Source organism: Platalea leucorodia (assembly GCF_965183815.1).
Source record: "Platalea leucorodia genome assembly, chromosome: 1".
Classification (NCBI taxonomy): Eukaryota; Metazoa; Chordata; class Aves; order Pelecaniformes; family Threskiornithidae; genus Platalea; species Platalea leucorodia.
In genome coordinates this window covers 159,502,936-159,525,958 of record NC_138823.1, presented here as the reverse complement: position 1 = coordinate 159,525,958, position 23,023 = coordinate 159,502,936, and the positions used below count along the sequence as shown (strand labels likewise).

The following is a 23,023-nucleotide window of genomic DNA, read 5'->3' as shown; positions in this document are numbered from 1 at the left end:
CTCATTTAAGTGTGCCACAAAGTACACATCTCTGTGCTGCTATATGTAGCCTTTGAGTTAGTGTTTTGTACTTACTGGATTGTGATCTACATCTTCCAAGGCATTCAGAACTGGTTAGATGATAATATGAGGAGACAAGTCCCTGATAATAGAGGACAGCTGATAGAAGAGCTGGTCTCATGCAGATTCTTGCTGGTATTGACACCCTCAATTGAAAATAAAGAAAAAAAAAATATAGTGCTACCTCTGAAGGTCAATTTGGTACTGGCTCACTGGCATCTATCAAACCCATTTAGATAAAATGTAGACTATTATGATCTAAAGCAAAGCAAGTGAAAAAACTAACTCATTAAGTGGAAGAGGTTTTGTGTTTGGACAATTTCAGTAATTGAGATATTTACTGTTTCTGAAAGTGACTGAAAATTTTATTCTTTGCATCAGGATCTGCATAACAGCACATCCTCCTCCTCCTATCTGGAGCTTATCTGTATTTTGTCATCCTATGCAAACTATATTTAAGCGTCTTACCCTTTTGCTGTATTTTGTAAGAGCCTTATTCTTTTACTACAATCCATCATCTCCAGTTTTCAATTTAAGATGAAATATTTGAGTCTCTTACTACTGCCCATTTTACTTTGTAGAAGTACGTTCCTGTTACCATTTATCAGTGAAGACCTGTAATCTAGTTGTTACAGTGATTAGCCATTAATCATTACCATTGTAGTCTGAAAAGTATAGAGGAAGATCAGAACCCTTTGGTATATGAAGCATTCTCCTAAAAAGGACATTGTCAGACCTCATCTCAGAACTATAGCCCATAATAAAAAAAAAAAAAAAAAAAAAAATCCAGTTTTGTTGAAGTCTTACTTTAGCCGTTGTTTAGGCTTGAATTCTAGCGTGAGACATGCAGCTATTTTGTAGTCACTGTGGGAATAATCCCTATCAGTAGGTGCTCAGGGAAGAAGCAGTTATATCTGAAGGAAACAAGCGTTCAGGATTTGTGCATCTGGATTCTGCGAGTACAAATACTGCTCTACTGGGCTTTTATATCTGTGAACAAACTTTATGGTGGGATCCGTTCTGCCCTTTTTTTCCTTGGGTTGGGGAGGATGCTGGGATGTACCAGGGATAAAAGCACTTGAATTAAAAAAAAAAAAAAAATTGTTGCACATTTGGGTCCTGTATGTGCAAAAAATGGCATTTGTGTTGACAAGAGCTTGCACCCAATTACTGCAAGGTGAATAACTTCATCACGGATTCCCAGTATGTGAGAAACATTTTAGCATTCTTTATGCTGGAATTTACGAAAATGCAAAGTATTGTTACTTTGAGAGCCTGTTTTTGTTAGGGTATAGTAGAATGTTATGCTCGTTACCATCTGTAAGCAGTCTCTACAAGTCTCTAACTTAATATTTCAAACTGTTGGAAATCAAAAATAACATAATGAAAAGGTATGCTTTGTAATTTTGAAAAATGAATGTGTTTGTATCACAAAAGCAATTTGATTTTTTTTCTAGGATGATGAGAATCTGCATTTCCTTGACTTTTACCCATTTCAAACTGCTTTTCATAAGAACCTGTTGTGCCAAAGTTGAAGAATCTTTAGAAGCGTTATTTGATGGTGTGTAATATTTCAGAAGGGCCCAGGGCTGGAATATTAAAGGCATTCTCTATATACCATTAATATTCCAACACTGCGTTTGGCAACATTTTGATTCTGAAGAGAGTGCATGAGTTCAAGGTCAGAGAGATTGACTTGCGCTGTTCATTATAACCAATTATTGTGTGACAAATGAGTTTGAGATCAGGCTGAAAATTCTGTGAGAAAAATCAATAGTTCTAATCAGGGCCTTTCAGGTCATTTACCACCCTACCTTTTGTTACTTTGTCAGAAAAGAGCAAGATAAAACCTGTGTGACAGTGGGTTGCCTCCGTATTGTTACTTTCCATTTGAAACATATTTTGATATCTTGAATTATATTAATAGTTTAATTGGTTTTAGAAACTTCTAAATGAGTTCCAATTTGTAAAATTTAATTTTATTTTTTTTTTTTAGCATTCTGATAAGATTTCTCAACTGGTATTAAAGCTCCCCCGCGCCCCGCCCCCCCCATCTAGGAAGTAGTGTATCTAAGTCCTAAACAAGATTTGAGCTGTTTGTCTGTAATGAATAGCAAATAAACCTTACCAGATATACTCTGCTAATAGCCTTAGTTTGGTATCAGGGATAATTTAAAAAGCTCTTCAGAGAGTCATAGCTTTATAACATCTGAAACAAAATGTAATGTTTTGACCAAGCTGGGCATTTGTTGAGAATTTTATAAATCCATTTGTGTTTTCCTTTGTAGTATCCAGAGGAAGATGAAGAAACTAGATTGTATCGTTTGAAGATAGAGGAGCAGAAGCGTCTAAGAGAAGAAATTCTGAAGCAGAAGGAGTTGAGACGGCAGCAGCAGGCTGGTGCTAGAAAGAGGGAACTGCTCGAAAGACTTGCGCAGCAGCAGCAGCAGCAGCAACCTTCTACGCAACAGTCCTACATGCAGCAGGAGGACGACTCCTCTGAGTTCCCCACCAATGGCAGCCCTTACATACCCCACTCTGGCTTACAGACCAGGCAAAATGTGAAAAACAGACTCCTTGTTAAAAAGCAAGATATGGTAGTTCCAAATATCCAACCCAAACCCACAGATTTCCCACAGGTCGGGGCGAATATGCAGTATCAAGGACAGCAGATGAAGCCGGTGAAGCAGCTGCGGCAGACGAGGACAGTACCTCCGAGTCAGCCTCAGACGCCGCAGAAAGTATTACAGACAAAACCTGCTGCAGCATCGCTGCCCACGACGCAGGCTGCTCGAGTGGCTTCGGCACAAGCAAGGCCCCAGGAACTGAAACCTGGCGTGAAAAGGACTGTCATGCAGCGGACAAACAGTGGTAGTGGAGATGGGCCCCATGTCGGCAGCAAAGTCAGGGTGATTAAGTTGTCAGGAGGGGTAAGTTTCCAAGGCTCATCTCGTGTGTGTGTGTCGTCGTCGTTTGTTTTTGTGTGTTTCATACCGTGTAATCCCAAAATAAAAAATGGGTCTAAGCTGACGAGGGAAGTAGCAGGTTTAGCAGACCTAATAATCCATATTTTATATTTTCAGAATTGTAAGTTATTAGCAGTTATTCAGCAACTGATGTTTGCTATAATGCTTTACTGCCAGGCCGTTATCACTGAAATCACATTGAAATATAATAGTCCTTTCTTTTAAGTTCATTGTAACTTGAGTCTGAAAGACTCCTCAAATGAGCTCCTTTTGCTTACAGTTGGCAGTTCTGATAATTGGTCAGAGAAGAGGATTTGGATGGCTGTTTTTAAGGTTCGGTTAAAAAGCTAGGCTCTGCTTAGTCGGTAGTTAAAGCCACCTAATTTAGTTGTGTGCAGGTGCTGGTGTTAGTGTGGTTTCTGTACTCAAGGGAAGATTGTTTTTATTTTCTTGGGAAGTGTGTTGTGAAACTAATTTAAGCAGTATATTGGAGGGGGATGCTTTCTGTTAGAGGCTGGGTTTAAAATGTTACCAGTTCACTTCTGCATCTAAATGAGATTTCCTTATCTTTTGATGAGGGGTCTATTATCTGCAGAGTGTCCCTTGAGCACCAGTGTTGTGGAGGACTCACAATGCTGGTCCTGATGGCAGTGTGCATATTTAAGATCTGGGGCTTTGGTTAGAAAGTATCTCAACCAAATTTCTTCTGTCTTAATGAAAAGACAAATTAATTTGTTACAGCTCTGAAGAAACTGAGATGAGGGGACATAGCAAGATGGTGTTATCAGTGTGAAATCTGTCCTTGGGTTTATGCTGAGGAAGAAAGAAGGATGTGATGTGGCTTAATGCTGTGGTATATTGGAGGTGTTTTTTGGAAGAAAGCTTCTTAAATTATTCAAAGCATTAATTAGAGAAACTTGCAGAACTGCTGTAATCTGTGACGAAGTGAACAGTGTGTTAACAGGGACTGAACAAGGCCTTCGAGGCTCCGCTTTACTCTGTAGAGATGGAGAGGAAGTTGAAATGCCAAAGTCTTAATGACTTTCTATAAATGCTTTCCTACAGCTCATAAAACTTAAATACATTTAAAATTGTGAATTGTGTAATGACCATGTGGTCTTTCACAATATTAACATAAAGGATGTTATTGACTAAATAGAGCTGATGACAACCTGACTTGGAGGATGTCTAGTTCCTCAGACATGGTAACTTAAGTACAGAAGAATAAAGTACAAGAAGTTCAAAGAAATTGCTTCTGTTGGGCTAAAAATATTTATTTTTGAATATGTCTGCAGGAATCCCAGTGGCCTGCAAGAGGTATGACAGGTTTGTTATCATGAATAATTGAATAAAGCAGTCATGCACAACTTTTTATTATGTGGTGAGACAAAACAATGCCAGTCACCACTGTATACAGCTCTTCATAACAAATGGGTATCAGTGCCCAAACTAGCATTCTCAATGAAATAGTTTTTATCATAATGCTCTATTTCAGAAAACCGTAAGTTATTTGTTTCAATAAGTCTTATGGTAAGCAAGAGCAATTAGCTTCGTTAAATGCATGTGTAACCCCTCTTTCATTGTATACAAAGCAGATTTGCTCTGTCCTTCTTAACTTTCAGCTACTGAAGTTTCAGCAAGGTAAAGTAGGTTCTTTACATGTAGCCTTTGTTACTTCTTTCATATTGCCATGGACATTTTAAGTTTTTCTTCCAACTGTGGAAGAATAAAAGCAAGCATTGCAATTAGCTGTTTAACACTGACAAGATAGTTGATTAATTTTTAACCAGTTAGTGACAAGCCAAATCTATGACTTTATTTCTTTGACCACACAAGGAAAAAGAAAAAATTGAGCAGCAGGGGGACCAATCTTGTCTATTTTGATAGGATTTTAAAGAAGAATTAAAAGCTGCTTGCACTCTGTATACTATAAAGATCACAAATCACATTTAGTTTCCATTTTTAGTGCTTATTCCTGCCACATGCTTTATTTATTTTCACAACTTTTGCCTCAACCCTAAATATAAAGCAAAAGCCAAATCTCATTTTTCTTAGCTGTTCTCCTTAGCATGTGATAGTGCTTCCTCTAATTCCCTGCCTTTGGCTGAAGGGGTGGCTGGTATCTCTTATCTATACGCTCTGACTTGATCCTGCGGTTAGGCAGCCCTGCCATTGCTCTCGGTTTAATCACTTGTACCCTTTTTCCTTTCTAGAGCTCTTTTGTGCAGAGGTGTTTCGAATACCCATGTGTGAGTGAGATGGCTTGCGATTCAACGCACATTCCTTTTCAAAGCACTCTTGATATGCGTGTTGGTAGAGACTTGGAAAGTCCCTTCTCTTTCAGCCTGCCAGCCATGGTACAGCACAATAGTAGAGGTGTCAGCTGAAGGAGTTGATTCAGGCCAGACCCGTACTAATTCTGTCCAGAGCTAATTGACCTAAAACAGGAGCTGGTAGCAAGGACTGTTCTAGATTGAGTAGGACCATCCATAGAACAGGATTAAATAGTGTTGCGTTGTTGCTGGTGATGTTTTTTTGTTTAACAGTCAAGGAGATATACTTGGTGTATTGGTGAGATTTATGGTGTACAAATACTGTCAGAAGAGAATGGTTTCTTCTCTTGTGGGCAATTTCTTTCCCAGTCTAAGCTTCTGACTATGTTTATTTGTGTTGCTGGGCACTGCAGTACTACTGAGGATCTCTGACCTCCAGGTAGAATTATTCCCTGTTTCTTAAGAAGATAAAATGGTCTTTCATCTGTTTCCACAAAATTCTCTGTTCAGAGGATTTTGCTTTTTAAGTATTTTTATGGAATTGTAAGAATTACTAATTAAATTCCAAGAAATGTTTTAATTTTTCCACTTTATCTGATGCATAAGATGCCTTAATTTATGGCTTCTTATACTTAAAGAAAAGAAAGTAGAAAATTATTTAGTATTTCCAGTATGTCAGACTAAGTCTGCATGTCAAGGTGACATATGTTAGGTACCAGACATATGTTAGGTACCATCATTAGATATTGTCTGATGCTTTTTAAAACAAATTCTCTTCCCCCCCCCCCCCCCCCCCAATACTGATGTGCCCATCCCTTTCTAATACTCCTGTAATTTATGCAGGAATGGCAGTACAGTGAATAGTTTTCAATTTTAATTACTCCTTTAATGTTATGTTCCTGGAAAATGAGACAGTACTTAGTGTTTAGCAGGTGGATTTTGAGGTTTGGTGTTTTTTTTTTTCATGGAAGCACAAAAGTCTTTTGATGGATCTGGTCTTCTTTATGGTTTGTGTGGCATGTCTTCAGAGCCATCCTCTCCAGATATAGGAGTTCAACACATTTGCTGAGTATTCATACGAGTATATTTTACTAAGAAAACATCTGAGATTTGCCTGGCTTGGTGAGGAGCCTGAAGTCAATCCTAAAGATATGCATAAGAATAAACTCAGTGAGGTTGTAGAATGTTGTTTGTTGGGAAGAAACACCCTAATAAATCACTTAAGAATGTGATCATAAAATTACAGAAAATAGGGGTGAAAGGACCGTAGAAATAATTTATTCTGTCTTGAAGGGAGAATGAATTCTGTAGCATTCCTGACAGATTTGACCAACCTTTTTCTGAGATCTCATTATTGGAGGTTTCTTTGGCCAGTTTTCTCAGTGACCAAACCACATTTTCTTGGTGCAATTTTGAATCTATGAATAATTATATTATCCTTCAAGAGGCATGGGAAAGAATTTATATCCCTCTTCGTGGCTGTCTCTCTCTTTAAAGATCTCTTAACTGTTTCTGAGCACTCATGTCCTTCACTCCCTCTTGATGGAGCATGGTTTCTAACACGTTGGCTGTTTGTGGTGGTCTCATTTGGGTTCTCTGTGATCCGTCTGTTGGTAAATAGTTCCAGTACCAAGTGCAATTGAATTCCTTAAGCTAATATATTAGACGTGTCTTTAGTCCTGGAAGAACAGGTTTGTGCCAGCTACAACCTTAAATATCTTAAGATCATATGAAATGTGCTAAACATGTTTTTTCATTTAGTTGGAGGTTCTGTGGGAAATGGCAATATCTTAAAATCTCTGTATCGTTCAGTCGTCTTATATTGTTGTTGGGTGATTTCTCTCTAGCCAGAAAATGGCCTGCCATGCTCAGAGAGATGTGTGTCTGTCCCAAAGGCCTGAAAATGCTGGTTCTTATGCTGCACCAAGAACACACCAATCTTTGTCTCTGTGGAAAGCTGCACAATGAGCTTTTTTCATAAATACATATGTATAAAAATACATAAAAATCTCAGTGTTCCCTGTTGGATTAGAAGCAGTATCTTACTAGTGATCGTAATTCCTGAAAACCTGAGATGATGCTTCATCTTAAAAGCTTGAAGAAAGATTTGGCAAGTTCTTTTTGTTCGAAAAGCCTATCACAAAAAACATCCTCGGATTGTAAAAAGAGAATTGGAATGGAAGATAGACAGCTTTATTCATCTTTAGAGTAACTGAGACGTGTAAGAGATGAATATGGAGTTCTAAATATGGAAAAAGATACTGATTAAGATGATTCTTGTTTGATAATGTAACCTTATCAACCAACTTTGCTCAATGTTTGTACTTGTTTCTGCTTGCATGTGTATGTTCAAGTTTAATTAAAATATTTGACTTGAAAGCTCTATAGTGCCTTTCATCTAAATATGTCAGGAATGACAAACACAAAGATTTTTGGCATTTGCGTGACAAGTTCTTGAGGGAGCCCTTCACCCGGCTCTGCAGCCCTACCGGCTGCGAGAAACAGCGCAGGAACTCGCGCTGCATACCGTACTATTTCTTAAGAGGCAGAACAGCATTGCAGTTTATTCGTATCCCAGTACTTGAAGGAGGTACGGATATGTCCATATTCTATCAGGAGCGGACTGAAGATGCTGCAGAAACCATGGTATCTGAATGCCCAGATGCCATGTTTGTCATTTAGAGAGTATCAAAATGGGCCAGACCTTTGAACCAGTGCTAATGTAAATGCTGTTGAAAAAGGACTTCGCCTGCCACAACCTGCAAGATTTCACTCTGGAAATATTTCACAAATGGACATGAATTTCTTACTTCCACCTCAAAAAAATCAAACAAACAAACAAACAAAAAACAACAAAAAAAAAGAAAAAAAAAACAGATGGAAAAAGGAAGTCAGGGAGCCCCGTGATATTCAGATTATAAAAAAGGCATAGTATTTTCATGAAACATTTGTAAATGAGCAATAAGCCCTGCCCTCCCAGACCTCCAGTGAGGATGGTCCCTATAGAGACAGAGTATTTCGTGGCTTGGGGGTAGTGAGGTGGGCTATGCTGTACTGGTTGGGGTGTGTTTGGTTACTGGGAAAATGAAATATAAGGGCATATGTGGACACACTTAGCAACTAGAGGGACTTAAGGTGACAACCACACCAAACGCAGATAGTACTTTTTATGGGTTTGTAATAAAATCCTCGAAAGGGGGAAGAGATATCTACCTAAATTGAATTTAACTTTGCTGTGGATAACTTGGAACTAAAGTGCAATAAAGTATTTCCTATTATAGACTGCAGAACAGGTTTCTCCTTTTCCTCAGGAGACTTTTAAATTGTATGTTGAAGAGTGCTGCTTCCTCCCGAACACCCTGAAAGCAAGGTGTTTGGTATTGCTTGTCGCTTGTGTTAAGTCTCAAAGGAGACTTTTTCTGCCATCGTGTTATAGTGCAAAATTCATATTGATACGATGTTGGTGTTAGAGAGTCTAGTAGCCCAGTTTCATGATGGGAAATGACTAAAGGCAACTGTAACTGTTGAAGTACATTGCAAAGAGAAAGAGCTAGTTTTCAAATGAAAATCGGTTGATTGCAATCTCCGAACTTGGGAGGGAAACACGCAGATTTGTCCAATTTAAATTTACTATTTCGAGAAGTCACAAATGCCTTTGTTAAACGGTATTTCAGGTTTGAGCACTTGGAATAGACCTTTAGTACAGAGGTGTGGCTCTGAGTCGGGAGAATCCTGCCACTGTAAGTGGCTGGGGAGGGAGGTGAAGCGGGTTGTCCATGTCAAGGCTGCACAGGGAGCTTAGGGCAACACACCAGAGGGATTCAACTTGCCGTTAGTTTTAAGCTTCAAGGAACATGAACTAGAAAAACTAGACATGGCACAAAAAGGGAAGCTCCAGTTGTACCAGTTTCTGATATTCAGTACTGGCTTTCTGTGCCGTAGCTGGTGTCCGGCTGAGAAATGCTCCTTCAGGAGCTTTGGGCTGTCAGAAGTTTTGAATCGCTGATATTTTCCAACAGAAGCCTTTTCTCTTGGTGATTTCTCTGCGTGTCCAGTCCTCGCTAAAATTCTCTATACAAAAAATTATCCCGGAGTCTGGCAACTGAAAAGGGAACCTGGAAACTGCTCAAAAATGTGTTTATTGACATCTAACATGTATTTTACCTTCATTTTTATGTTTCTGTCTGTAATTCTGAGAATAATATACATATCCAGTCCAGAACCTTGATTTTGCCATACCTTTGACACAGAATTTGTATTTTTTTCATAATGGACTGATGGGTAGTTGTACTAGACAAACATGTTGTGATTTGACATCTGATCAACTGTGTTTCTGTCATTCCTGGTAAAACTTCAGTGTAGCATGGGTGTGGCTAGGATTCTCTAACATCTCTTTGGCCAGTCCTTCTCCATGCCTTAGTTCTCCTCCGGCAGATGAGGAGATACTTAAGGTAAGAATTCTATTAGTACATGGGATTAAATTGAGTTAGCTGCTTTTTTTACAAGATGTTTTCTTCTTGCTGTTCTGACTTTTCATACACCATTAGGCACAGAAAAGAAGATAGTCATCACATCATGGCTTGCTGAAGCAGCTTAGCAGTGTCTTTTTATCACAGGAAGGGAACCGTTTCTGCATTTTATTTATTGCTTAGTCTGGGTGCTCTTGTTTGAGGTAAGTTTGCCCCATGCAAAAGTTTTAGGCTGGGAAAAATAACCCATAATTCACTGGCCAGCACCAGAAGTGTCTTTTTTTTTTTCAGGTGTGATTGGGGAATGCTTTGGTTGTTCCACCACTTCTGTAGTCTGTAGCTTATTTCTGTGTGTACTCTGAGTCAAAACTAGACCATTAGTATGTCTTAAGCTAGTTATTAATGATAAGTTTTCTATTCATAGTGTATTCTAGCCTGGCTAGACAGCAGGAGTTTCTTTAAGTACTGCTATTCTTGAATTTAAAAAAAAAGACTTTTAAAGGTCTTAGAAGGCCTTTAAAAAGGTATCCAGGTGTTTCCCATTGGCATTTGACAGATTGAAAACAGATCTTCAACTGTTCAGAAAGAGTGCTTGGTCATGTCACTTGGTCGTGGGATATTTGGCAAATGATTAGGCTTCCTATTCCCGGTCCCCAGTCTGTCAACTGGCCGTATCAAAGTGGTAAAGCATTTGGAGCACCAGTCAAAATAGTTAATTATTAGGGGTTTGTCTTTAATATACATTTCTGATAATCATGGTTAGAAAATACTCGTATATATTAGATGACAGTCTTTCTTGCTCTACATGGTTTTTGCTTTACTGCTTTTTTCTTTGTTACATGGGGCTCACAGTTGGCTGTGTAGATGTCTGTCTTTTTTACTGTAGTCAATTGCAGTGTCAGTAAAATACAAGTTTACATACTACATAGCTGATGAATAGTAATTTCTCTTGTCCTTGAAGTGAAGATGAATTTAATAACCTAAAGGGTGGGGTTTTTCCCTTCTTATCTAGTGTGATACTGTAGAGGTACTGATTTCTAGAAATATTGACTTAAACTGGTAACAGATGAGGGGTTTCTCCTTTCTTAAAGGAAATCGATTACAAGACATTTTTGGATTGAGATTTCCCTGCAAGATTTAAGCTTTCATCATGCTACAGAGAATTTGAGTTATAGTGCATCTGAGAAAACATTTTGCTTCTCTCTGTTATTTTTACACAAATCAACCAGAGTTTATTTCCTTTAAGTGCTTTATCCAGCATGCGCATCCCTTTACTATTGGGTGATTTTGAATTAGCTTTATAAAGATTACATGGATAGACACAGCATTGTCGTAGTTAATAGAAACCTGTGCAGTGAGGTCTATGGGCTGCAAGATCACTAACAGTGCCAATGACAGTGAGGTATGGCCTTATCGAAAGGAGAATTCATAAGAGGCTGCCCTGGGACACTGCACCACTGTCCTTCTGTGTATCCTGACAATGTTATCTGTCCTCTCAGTACGGAGTATCAAATGTCTGTCACGAGTACAGAAATTAATTTAATGTCACCTGAAGACATGCAATTAATCTTTTAGAGGTTTTCATAATACCTTTACAGAAAGAGTTGCCAGTTTGGCGGATTTGGATTTTGGGGTTTAGCCGAAGATAAGGAAAATTAATTTTTCATCAGGGTTAATACAAGCTAGCAGGGCCACAAAGGCTGAGAAAAATGGTTTGGGAATTTGTCAAGTGTTGTCACTCTAGAATAATGCTGCTTAACGTCTGATAGGTGTAATCAAGAGTTGAGATTTCTATAGAGGGGGATTAATCAATTTGCTCACTACAGAATGCAAGTTGGTGATACCATTCCTTCATGGGGTTTAAGAATGAAAATAAGATTTGATCTGTCAAATTGCAAGCAGCTCTGACAGTATCAATAGGCATTTTTATCAGTACATTTTAAAGCATTTGTTATAAATAAATTTGTCCTGCTAATGTTGGTGGCAAATAAACTTCATTGTAAAACTGTCATAATGATTATGATAGAGAGCTTCAGCTTGCTAAGTTCAAGCAGTCACTCATAAAATTCTGCTTTTAGAATTTGTGATCTCATATTTGACAGAATGGTCTTACGTTTCTCAAAACACAACACTGACTCTATATATGTATAGTGAGAGGGTCTCACTATTGCAGAACAGCCTCGATAAGTATCAGGGAATCGGTTCTAAAATTCATGGCCATTGAATGGCGTAATTTCTCTGTGTTGTTAGTCCAGTTTCAGATCAAACTGTGCAGACTTTTCCACAGTAGAAGTCTGAGAACAATTCACCAGGTAGATCAAACCCTTTTGCCTTGATCTTTTGAGTTTTGTTTAATTACACACAGTGTTTGAAATTAACTTGTCGTTTTGGCACTGCTAACAGTCTTGCAGTACTTCAAATTTGAAGGGTAGTTTTTATACTTTCCCCTAAACAGAACTCCTGCCACTTAAAGGCATTTTCGTTACTCCAGAATTAACCGAATAATGGTAAAGTTTCATTCAAGAGAACTCGTTCCTGGCTGTATGTTAGGAAGGTAGACCTTTTATAAAACTTGGAAATTCAGAGCTGGAAGGTCAGAATGATTTGTAATATAGAAATTAAGCAGCAGGCAATAACAGAAAAACATTCTTCCTTTATTGGTTTGCAGACAAAGAATGGAAATTCACTTTTCTGCAGAGGACTTGAGAGGAAATTTGCAGTATAAAATCAGAGCTTGTATCCATCAATCTTAGGTCTCTCTGGTGGACTGAGAAGTATTCTACCTGGTTTCAACACTTCGTACATCAAATTGTATGAGGCAGGCCATGATGATGAATAGATGCATCTCAAAAATGTAGTGTTGCCTTATACATCCCAAAATGCTATAGAAAAAAAACAGATAAAAATGTATTTGGACAAGAGAAGACTTCAAATTTTAACACCTCCTTCTGTTGTTACATGTTTAAATTTGGGGAGGGCAGTGATGTAAGCTAATGAAAAATGAGCAATACAGAAATTGTCTTTAGGAAAAGCAAAAGCTGATTTCAAATGAGCTAGAATTGAGACATTTTAAGTAGAAGAGATGCTGGCAATTTAGCTTCTCTGATTTAGGCGTCATTTTGGGTAGCTTCTGCAATACAGCTTCAGTTCACTTACCTGCTTGCCTGTAGCTTTGCTGTGTGTTTTGATTTACCTTCTGGGTGCCAGCTTATTGTATACCTCATGAGTGAAAATCAGGAGTCAACATATGTATGGTCATCTTTACAATCATATGTCTTTTCCTCCAAAATGTTAATGGTCTCATATGAGCATGTGACCTGTAAGTAATGTTCTGAGGTTTTATAGCTTTAAGTCCAGATGTTAAAAGCTCTTTGTGGGTGTTCTGCTTGACTTAGTTCTTCATGGATGTGCCTGAAGAAGCCACTAATTGTCTTGCATAGAAGAAGTTTAAAGGATGATGTTGGTGGTGAATCTAATTTGCCACTAAATACTACTGCATAGGTTGTTCCTTTTGGCTCAGACAGTGCTTCTCCTTGCGCTGTCATGTCTTTAACCAGTGAAAAAAGAATGGGTGCTAAAATGTGTTATCTGAGGCTGTGTTGTTTTGCTTGTTAGGCACATAGTGACCTAGGAGTCTACGTTTGGTTTTCATTTTCTTAAGAAAACCACCAGCTTTTGTCTTCAGCTGAAGCCAGGGCTACCTGTGACGGGAAACAATATATTGCTGGCTTGCAGGGCGCACTGTTCGTCCTCGAGCACCAAGTCGCTTGCTCTCGGACCTCCCTTGAGAAGTGGTGCTGCACTTCCTCTGCAAGTCATCTCAAAAAGCAGTAGATGTTCAGAGCAGTAGTATAAAGAAAGGGTTTGATCCAGTTGCCCTTTCTTCCTTCTTGCTGCAGGAACAAGCAGACCTTGCTCCATCCCCTTTTTCTTCCCCTGTGGACTCTCTATTGTTTTGCATAGGTTTTCTTATTTCTGAAATGTATTAATTCATTAAAAAGTCTGGAGAGGTTTCCACCTTTTCAGACTTTTTCAGGAGCATCATGCTAGCAGTGAACCCAAAGGTGGCATTTGAGACCCCAGCAGGGAACAAACCCCGTCAAATTTTTCATCAGTGTGAACCAATGTTGTGTGCTTATGCCTTTAACTCTGTTATAGTTGTGTATTTAGTTTATACAGTTTTATTTGGTGATAATTGGGCTTGGTAGTTAAATATTGGGTGGTTGTTGGCCATCCTAGCCTTTTATGGGAAATGATTGTTTGCTTTTGAAGTTTCAGTAATGAGCGTGTTCGATGGGTTTGTACCTGAGGGCTTCGCTCTCAAATGCTCTTCCTATGTGCTGGGATTGCTTTTTGGTTTGGAAAGAAATGGCTGCAAATATTTATGGTTGTTTTTCACAGCAGGCAGTTAGCAGAGATTAGATTTTAACTCCCAATTATTGCATTTAAATTCCTCTTAGAATTTTTTTGTTCCTTTTAGTTTCATCATCTTCCAGCTGCTGTAGAGTTGAATAAAAGAAATTACCTGATCAGGGCATAGGGCTTATGGTGATGCTGATATTGGAACTAACACTAAAATGAGGAGGATTTAACGCTGATTTCTTGGTAAGGTTTTGTTTGTGTGTGTACATTTGGGTTTTTCAGGAGAGGAGGAGAGCTGTTGCTTTTAAATTTTTGAGCAGTAATTGAAGAGAGATTCTGAAGGAAAAGCTTTATAATTTCTCACTATTTACTGCTCTCAAAGGTTTATGTACAAAATTTTCTGTGAAGCCACAGAGCCATTCAGTTTAGCAGAGAAAAAAACGTGATTAGAAGTGGAAAAGCTAGATGCAGTTTTCTATTGCTTTCTCACTTTGGACACTGTGGATGAAAGCCCTTAAGTGGGAAGAACTTCAAGGTTTTCCCTATGACCGATTGTGCTTTTGAAGTGTAGACAGTGCAAGGGGGTTATGAAGCTGATTTGTCTGGGATTTAAGTGGTTGAGTTCTTGAGAAGTTGTTGCCTGCATATACTTGATAATAAAGAGGACTTGATTTAGGGATGTGAACTGTGAACTTGCAAACATGAGACTATCTTGCATATCACCTGTACTGGACTATTTCTCTTCAAATGATAGCAAAGAGACTTAGTAACCAGTCCTCAATAGGTGTTTCTTTTGCTTTTGTTTAATCCTGGTAGAGAGGAAATGATTTATGTTCTCAATCAAGATAATCTTGCTCTTAGACCACAAACCTATTCCTTCTGCAGCCTTGTATTTTGTCTCCTTATCTGCAAGAAACGTGTCAGTTAGCGTGAAACCCTCTGGCTTGTGACATACGTTACAGATGCAAAAGAAGTGTTGACTTGTGAATATTTAAGGAAAGGGGAAAAAAAACGATGTAAATAAAGATGCTTTCATCATTTTTTTTTCCTTTAGACATGCCTTCTATTTGAGAACTTTTGCAGGGTTACCTGAGGTTGTTTAGCGCCTTAGACAAAGCCTTCCTGCTGCAGTTATAATGTTCACTAGCATTTGAGTTCCAAAGTTGGAATCCAGTCAAGGCATAGATACTGCTGTTGAAACCATGCAATAACGTGATGTGCTTTATAGATGCAAAAGTACCTGATCTTTTGTTGGCCTCTGCTGTCTCTTGCTCCATGGGATGTTTTTCAGTGATTGATCTGATCTGGACAGCGGGACACAAATTCAAGAATCACCTGTCTGGTGGTAGAAAACACTGAACTGTTTGGGTAGAGGCAGTGGAAGGGAATCATTTCTCTCTTAGTGCTTTGAGCTTATGCTTTTGCTGTGCTTGATGGCACTGAGAGATGTAGTGAAAAGAGCTACATTGGATGAGAGAGGCACTGAGGTGGTGTTTCATTGTGTTTGTGATTATAAATATCTCTAATAGGAGCTTTATAAAACAAACAAAGAAAAACTTGGGGAAGAACTGTTGCAAGTATGGGCAGTGTTTGAGGAAGGAGACTGCTTAAAAGGCTGCTGGTATAGAAGTTGGCAGAATAAGTATGTGCTTCAAAATAAATACCAGTTTTTAACTAAAGAGAGATTGGAGTTTTAAAGATGAGCAGAGTATTTGCCTGGTTCTTCCAGCCTTCACCGTACTTTGCTCCTTCTTTGGCAATGTGTATGTCTCTTTTAAAAACAAACAAACAAAAAACCCCAAAATGCACACCATAGTTCACATGTAACCCTGGAAGGAAGAATGATTTGGAAAGAGAGGTGAAAACACCTTGCTTCTTTGTATATGAAAAGACATTATTGAGCATTGTAATTATAATAAAGTCTGAACAAAGTAAACTGTTCTTCAGATACCATGGATTTATTTTAGGCTGAAGCACAGTTTCCAGTCTGAGCCCTTGCCCACGCCTGCCATGGCCGCTGGTTTGCTTTAGCAGGCAAACTGACGGGCGTTCTCTGTGTGCCGAGCGAGCTGGATGTGGCAGGAGGCTGCTCAGGGCGAGGGTTTGCAGTGCCTGGACATTGAGCCGCCTGTTGTGTTGTTGATTTCAGCAGGGGGGAGAGGATGCTGGCTTTTTTCACCCAGAGGGCCAGCCCCAGCGGCCTCAACAACCCCCGGAGCCGAAACAGCAGCCAGTACGGAAGGTCACATTGACAAAGGGAATGCAACAGCAGCAGCACCAACAGCAGCAGCAGGCACAGATCCATTCACCAGCTCCTCAAGGAGTCAAAAACATCCAGGGAATCCATCAACCTAAAAAGGTGATTTTTAGATGCATATTGCTGCTAGAAGTTTTACTGTCTAGCTGTGTTGCTCTATTAATAACTAGCATTCTGTTTGTCAATTGCTAGCACAGGGCTGCATGACCCAGGAGATGCATAATTGCATATAAAGCTTTTACTCTAGAGAGGCCTGTTTGTACCCAGCACAGACTGGAGATGCCTGCAGGTTGTTTCATCTGCTGACTTTCTGGCCAGCACAGTACTCCCTGGGGGAAATGCGTGCGTCCCAAGATAGCTACTGTAGGAGATGGTATCCAAGATGCTTTCTGGCTTTAAAACCAAGAGTTGTTCTGAAGTTGTGCTTAAGCTTTTATTCCGGCTGTTTCCTGCATACGTAGGAGCACACAGTGACTGTTGCAGGATGCTCTTTGGTCGATCCTCAAAGTTGGTATTGCTCAAAATAGATGGTGATGTCGTAACTGGATTTTCGCACTGATTGTGCACTGGGAGGAGGTAGGGAGAGGATTCGGGTGGCACTGGCGTGTGCCTTTTCTGCATTTGCAAACTGGCACACTCCCTGAAAATAGCTGGTATTTTGTCTTTTAAATTATATCTTGGTTTTGAACTGTTGGCCATAATCTTCCTGCTTCATGTAAGGATAAAGTTTCCTTGCTGATGCAGAGAAGTATGAAAAGTTGTTACCCTCCATAGGTTTTCCAAGTAGGAATCAAAAAACCATGTTGAGTGTTAACTCAGTGTTAAGTGTTAACTCTGTTTAATGTTTGTTACTCTGTTTCATTGCTATTTTTCCTCTCTCCAACTGTTCAACCTTTAATTTACAAGAATTAAATCCACACATTTCCTGCTCCAGAGGATACTGTGGTGCCAGATCCTACAGGGTTTGGGGGAAAGGAACTTTGAAAAAAATTGTTTTAAAGTTATTTACCATATGCAAGTACTCCATCCTGATAACAGCCCGAGAGTTGGCAGCAGTAGAGAGTGGAGGTGCTTGAATGAATTTGCTGGTCTTGTGGGTACATTAAATTTACCCATGGGTTGAGAAGAGAAAAGGGAGAGGGATCACTGATTGGGTTTTTTTGGCCAGACTCAAAATATGTGAGCTGAACACACGCTGCTGATGTGAGCAGTGTTGAAAACTAGGTTATATATTTTGGTCTGAGACCCTCCATTGCTTGGTTGATCTGTGCTAACGCTGAGGCTTTTAGCCTCAATGCAATGCATATATGTAAAACCCAATATATAACTTGCTATCCTTCTAGAAGAGGTTTGTATAAGCAGTGGATGAATATGTTAATAAGTGGCCTTTCAAATCAGCAAACAGCAACAAGCTGTTTTAAATCAATGCGTACTTTAATCAAGTCTTTAAGTAAATCGCCAACTTTTGTATCGTCTGTCAAATGCAGCGAGCAGAAGCACTAGGTAAGTAAATCAAAATACTGTTACTTTTGTTGTTGGCAGGTCATTATGCACGGGAGAGGCAGAGGAGTAGCAGGCCAGATGGGCCGAGGACGCTTGATGCCAAATAAACAGAACCTGCGAGTGGTGGAGTGCAAACCTCAGCCCTGTATTGTGTCAGTTGAAGGGCTTTCTTCATCAACTACTGATGTCCAACTGAAAAACCTGCTGATGTCAGTGGGACCCATTCAGGTAGGTCAACCTCGGTTTATCATTTTTGTGCCAAAAGGCTTTCATTCCGGAAAGCTCAATTAATTCCCTGACACTAAATACAATGTGTGTTTATTGGTAATTTATGTTTGAAGGCACCCTCACCCACACATGCTACACCTGGTAGCAAAGACAAGCATGTGATGATATTGCGACACGGGAGGTACGGTAGGATTTTGCTAACCATCACATTCCTGCTGCAAAAGAGTCTCCTTCATTTTGGAGTTCTTGTACTATCTGTTATTTTCTTAGACAATACCAGCACGTCCATTCTGTGAGGCTGTTAAAGCCAAATGATCACATCAAAGTGAATATATTTTTGGTTGCTGTACTTGTTTTTATGGTTGGCTTGCATTAATGTTTACCAATCCCTGTCATTGCAGTCGGGGGGTAAGAGCACTTAATGACCACTACCCAGTGGAGATTTTGTACCATGTAGCACCATCTACTTTTTCAGATGAAAACACTGTCTCCTTTGAAGGATTTTCTTTATCCTTTATTTTTTTAGAAGGTTCTCTTTAGGAGGGGCCTGTGAGCAAGGTTATAACACACGCACACACACACTGTGAAGCTTCTGTTCATAAACTGCCTCCTGGAACTGATACATCAGTTAAACTGACTTTAGGAAAACAGGAGGTTTTTCAAAGCACTGAAGGGCTTAGGAGGCCCTGTCTGACTTGGTAGTAGATTTGAAAATACCAGTCAATGAATAATGAAACATACAGACAAGGAGAATTTTTTTTCCTTTCTTTTTTTCAGTTTTGGGTGCCCCTTTTGGCAGGATCAACATTTTCAGACAAATGCAATGCATGAATTGGAGCTATTCTGTGAGACTTCTTTATAAGTGGGATCATCTCTCTGTTGCAAAACACGCTGCTCTCCTAAAGATGTACGCTCTGCCTCGCTTCTTCCTGATTTAGTAAATGGAATAATGCTGAATTATTTAGGTCGTCAATTCAGAGAGGTTTAATTTGTTTGTGAAAGCAAAAATACTCTCGCAAAATACTTTGTCCCTTCATGTTCTGTAGTGCTCTTGGAAATTATTCATACAGTTCCAAAGCACATTTATTCAGTGTTTACTTGCTAAATCTTGCATGAGAATATTAGAAGGAGATTAATAGAAACCCTGCTAGGAAGTATTCACAATTGAGAGTAGTTATTGAGAATGTGCTAAAAAATTTATTCAGTGCTTGCTGTTTCGTAGCAGACTCCAAACTCTGGTCTCTCAATTCAGTGTCACAGACCAATTTAGAAGGGTGTGCTTATAGGAAAAAATGGATAACTAGTTTTCCAGTGTGATTTGGTGCATCCCTGTGCCCTATAGAACTTGCATTCTTGCAACAGCATCAGCTGTACCTTTGGAAATTATGGTTTGTAAATCATCATCTATTTTCACGTTATCAGAGGTCAAGAAGTAGTACTTGAAAGAGATGCTTGAATTTAGCTAACGATGCAGAAGGCTTTTGCGCTAGTTCTGCACTTGAATTTCAAGTCTGACTTGTAGAAGGCTAAAATTTCCTGGCTTGTTTGAGACTGAATGATGTTTCAGAAGTTTGGATAGTGAGTTATACAGGGGAGAAGTGATCCTTTCATAGCAAGAATATGAGGACAGGAGGTCATGGCCATGACCAGAACAGAGATCTGGGGTAGTGCAGAGCTCTCATCTTCTAAGATGAAGTGTGGCAGCTTGATGAACTGAAATAGGAGGGATTCAGGGAGATGGCTATTGCAAGAAAACAGCAAGATGAGAAATTGTAGCTGCTTTTGTAGAAATTAAGCAATGTGCCCACGTTTTTAGCTGGTTCAGATGGAGTTCAAGAGACAGACAGACGAGGGAAAGGTGAGTCAGTTGTAGCTGACTCCATCTTTAAGGTGGAGAATATCCTGTCTTTAGCTGTTAACTATATTCAGCAAAACTTTCCTTAATGAACTGAACTCTGAGACATCGGTTTCTTGAATTTTATTTATCTGGGGGGCTGGGGGTAGGATGCATGTGTCACTCGTACTTATTTTTTGCAATTGTAAAAGAAATTTCAAATCTGAATCAGAACTTAAGGAGTTCTCCGGCCGGGGTGGTGTCTTGAAATAACACGTGCTGATTATCTAAAACCCAAATCCCTGGTTAAGGGTAGAGATTCCCAAACTGTAGGACATATGCCTTTAATGGTAAGCAAGCTGCTTGCTTCAAAGTGACATGCAAACGCAGCTGATAAATCTGAATATTGTGCCTTGTGTGTCAGTTTCTGGTGCAGTGAAGACATGAACATGGGAATGGCCACACTGAGGCATCGCTCCCAGAGAAGGGGAAGAGAGACTTCCCAATGACCTCTCTGCTCTTTGACTACACGAATAGATCACGAGCGCTTGTCCCACCTGGTACAGGTACTCTGCTTAATCTGCACCTTCCATACTGGTGCATCTGTAGAGCAATTGATCCCGCACCAGCTCCTATTTTCAAATATATAGTTTGGCTCCTGGTTTTGTTGCAGTGTGCATATCCTGCATGTGTTTTCTCAGGAAGAGGATCTTCACTGGCGTAACAAAGTTTTAACGTATTTATGGAAACAGTCTATAATTTATCAATGGGGTGAACGGGGGGGGAAGACATTACTTTGTTTTTCTGGGTACAAAAGGGTTGGACTTCTATTTTTAGCTTTTTCATGTCAATATCATTATTGAGGTGCAAGTACCTTGCACAAACCTTGGGAAGGGAAGCTGAAAACTTCCCTCAGTTTATGATGTTCAATGCTCCTAGCTTTGCCATCAGTTTGCATTGAGATGACGGTTCTGTGAGTCAGGGTTTGGGAATAGCTGGGCATGCATAAGAGCAGATGAAGGAGGCTTTTGCAGTTGAAGTTGGAAATTCAGCATTATTTTTTCTCTTCCATACCCTAGAAATGGAGAAAATTCTCTTTTCCTGTATATGAGCTTTGAAATACCCTCTATTGCCTAATCACTGAAGACTCTTTAATTCTCATCCTTGCTTCATTAAAGCTGCTCTGTTATTAACATAGGAGAAAAAAAATACCATTAAGATTCTCAAGATACTGAATAGAGGAAAATCTTTGGGGCTCCAGGAACAGCCCCTTAGTCATAGCTGCATTTTACAGCTCAAACATGATTAAATTAGCAGGAAAAGTACTTCCTTTCAACATATGGTTTGCTGTCAGACTGTTTCTGGAGAGGATAAGCTTTCAGATACAAATAATGTATCTGCAGTAGAATCTGAGGGCTGAATCTAAAATAAATACATACTATAAATAAAATTACGCATTCCAAAGTGTTGGAAAGTACAGAAGGTTTCTGAGCACACCACCAAAACAGAGCCTCCTGGAGACTGTGCTTGGAGCAGTGACGTTCAGTACACATCCATCCAGAACCACTTGCTAAAGTAGATTACAAACAAGTTGCAAAGGTCATGAAAAACCCAGCGCATTTTTTTGGTGCTCTTCAATCCAGGATTAGTGTTTATACTGTTGAAAGAGGCTTGTGTTCAGCTAGTTACTATTTTTTTTTTTTTTTTTTTAGGTGGTGGTAGGTAGAGGGGATCGTTTGCTAGATCTCCAGATAACTTGACTACTGAGTGGTTGTTCTGTGGAGGTGTTCCATCATCATCTTTAATCTTATTTTCTTACATCAAATGGTTGCAAACATAGAACATCAGTGCAAAATCTCAGTATTGCTTTGTGAAGATTTAAGGTCATGAATTCTGATGTTAAAAAAAAAAAAAAGAGAAAGAAAATCTTGAGAAAATCCACTGTTGTATATCAGAGGTGATGAGAATGCTGCGTTTGTAGGTGTATCTTGAGAAGTTTTAAAATATGTGTTTTACTCTGATAACGCAGTCCTTTCTTTTCTGGTCTCGGAAGGGCAAAACAATTGGCATGTTGATGTGCTTCGGTTCGCTTTCTCAGAGTGACAGTGCTACCTAGTGCTCAGTTAGGGTAAAGGCAGCTATCTGCACTGACACTCTGTTCAAAATCGATTAATATATTTTTAGTTTAAAGGCATACCAGTGGAAATGATGGGCATGCCCAGAACATGAGTGCTCCTCCAGGATCAGCAGGGTGGTTCTCTGTGTGCACAGAAAACAAGGCGCGCAGGGCTGGCCTGGTGACCTGTGTGATCTTCCTACCTGTAAAAACATTTTCAGCCAAGAGTTTTTGCCAGCTCCATCGACTGTGGAAGAAGACACAGGCAGTTCTGCTCCGTCCTTGGGGAAAGAGAAGAGCAGGTCCGTGATGAGCCTGTCCAGTTCAGCCCTGCTGTAGAGCGTGTGAGCTAGAGGTGCTCATCTCAGTGATAAGAGAAGATCCTTTCTTTTCATCTTGCCTTGCATATGGAGATGGAAAGCTGAGCACTTTTAAAGGTGGATAGGAGGAAGTCAGAGGTGGCAGAAAAGCAGGAACGAGGGGCAGAAGGTGGAAGAGATTGGTTGCAACAGCTGAGGTTGAAATAAATACATTCTGTGCCAGCCTCTATGCGTGTTGGTAATGGCTAGGAAGTGTCACTCCCAGGAAAGATGCTTCAGGTGTCAGGAGACTGTGGCGATAGTAAAAATCTGTCTGCATTTATTGATGGGAGGGAAGAATAAATAGAATCTGATCTTTCTTTTTAGAAAGTGCCTGCTGTGCTGCTATTCGACTTGTTGCAGAGCAGGTTGGATCACGTACTGGAGATTATGTTGGTTAGGAAAGTTTACACTTTCTTTTTGCTTATACCCTTTTTTAGCAGGTTTGTATGGACTGCGACTCCTAGTCCCAAACTCACTGATGAACTAAAGGGATAGTCTATTCGGTAATCCATTTACTTCAGTGAAAGAAATTAAGTAAAGGAGGAAACTTTCATTTCCCGTGTGTCTCCTATAATTGAAATGAGTGCTTGCTC

General features: G+C 39.6%; 1 protein-coding gene across 5 annotated transcripts in view; it reads left to right on the top strand.

Annotated features, from left to right (window-relative positions):
* The window catches only part of RBM33 (RNA binding motif protein 33), a 108,372-nt gene that overhangs the window by 69,719 nt on the left and 15,630 nt on the right, over positions 1 to 23,023 (top strand). For 2 of the 5 annotated variants that reach the window (XM_082316147.1, XM_082316149.1), the window contains exons 15-17: positions 2,349 to 2,990; positions 16,280 to 16,489; positions 17,930 to 18,118. In XM_082316147.1, the coding sequence (XP_082172273.1) occupies positions 2,349 to 2,990; positions 16,280 to 16,489; positions 17,930 to 18,118 (1,041 nt within the window). Of the gene's footprint in view, positions 1 to 2,348; positions 2,991 to 7,146; positions 7,563 to 16,279; positions 16,490 to 17,929; positions 18,119 to 23,023 lie in introns of those variants that run through there. The other 3 variants (XM_082316148.1, XM_082316150.1, XM_082316151.1) reach the window with 3 other exon arrangements.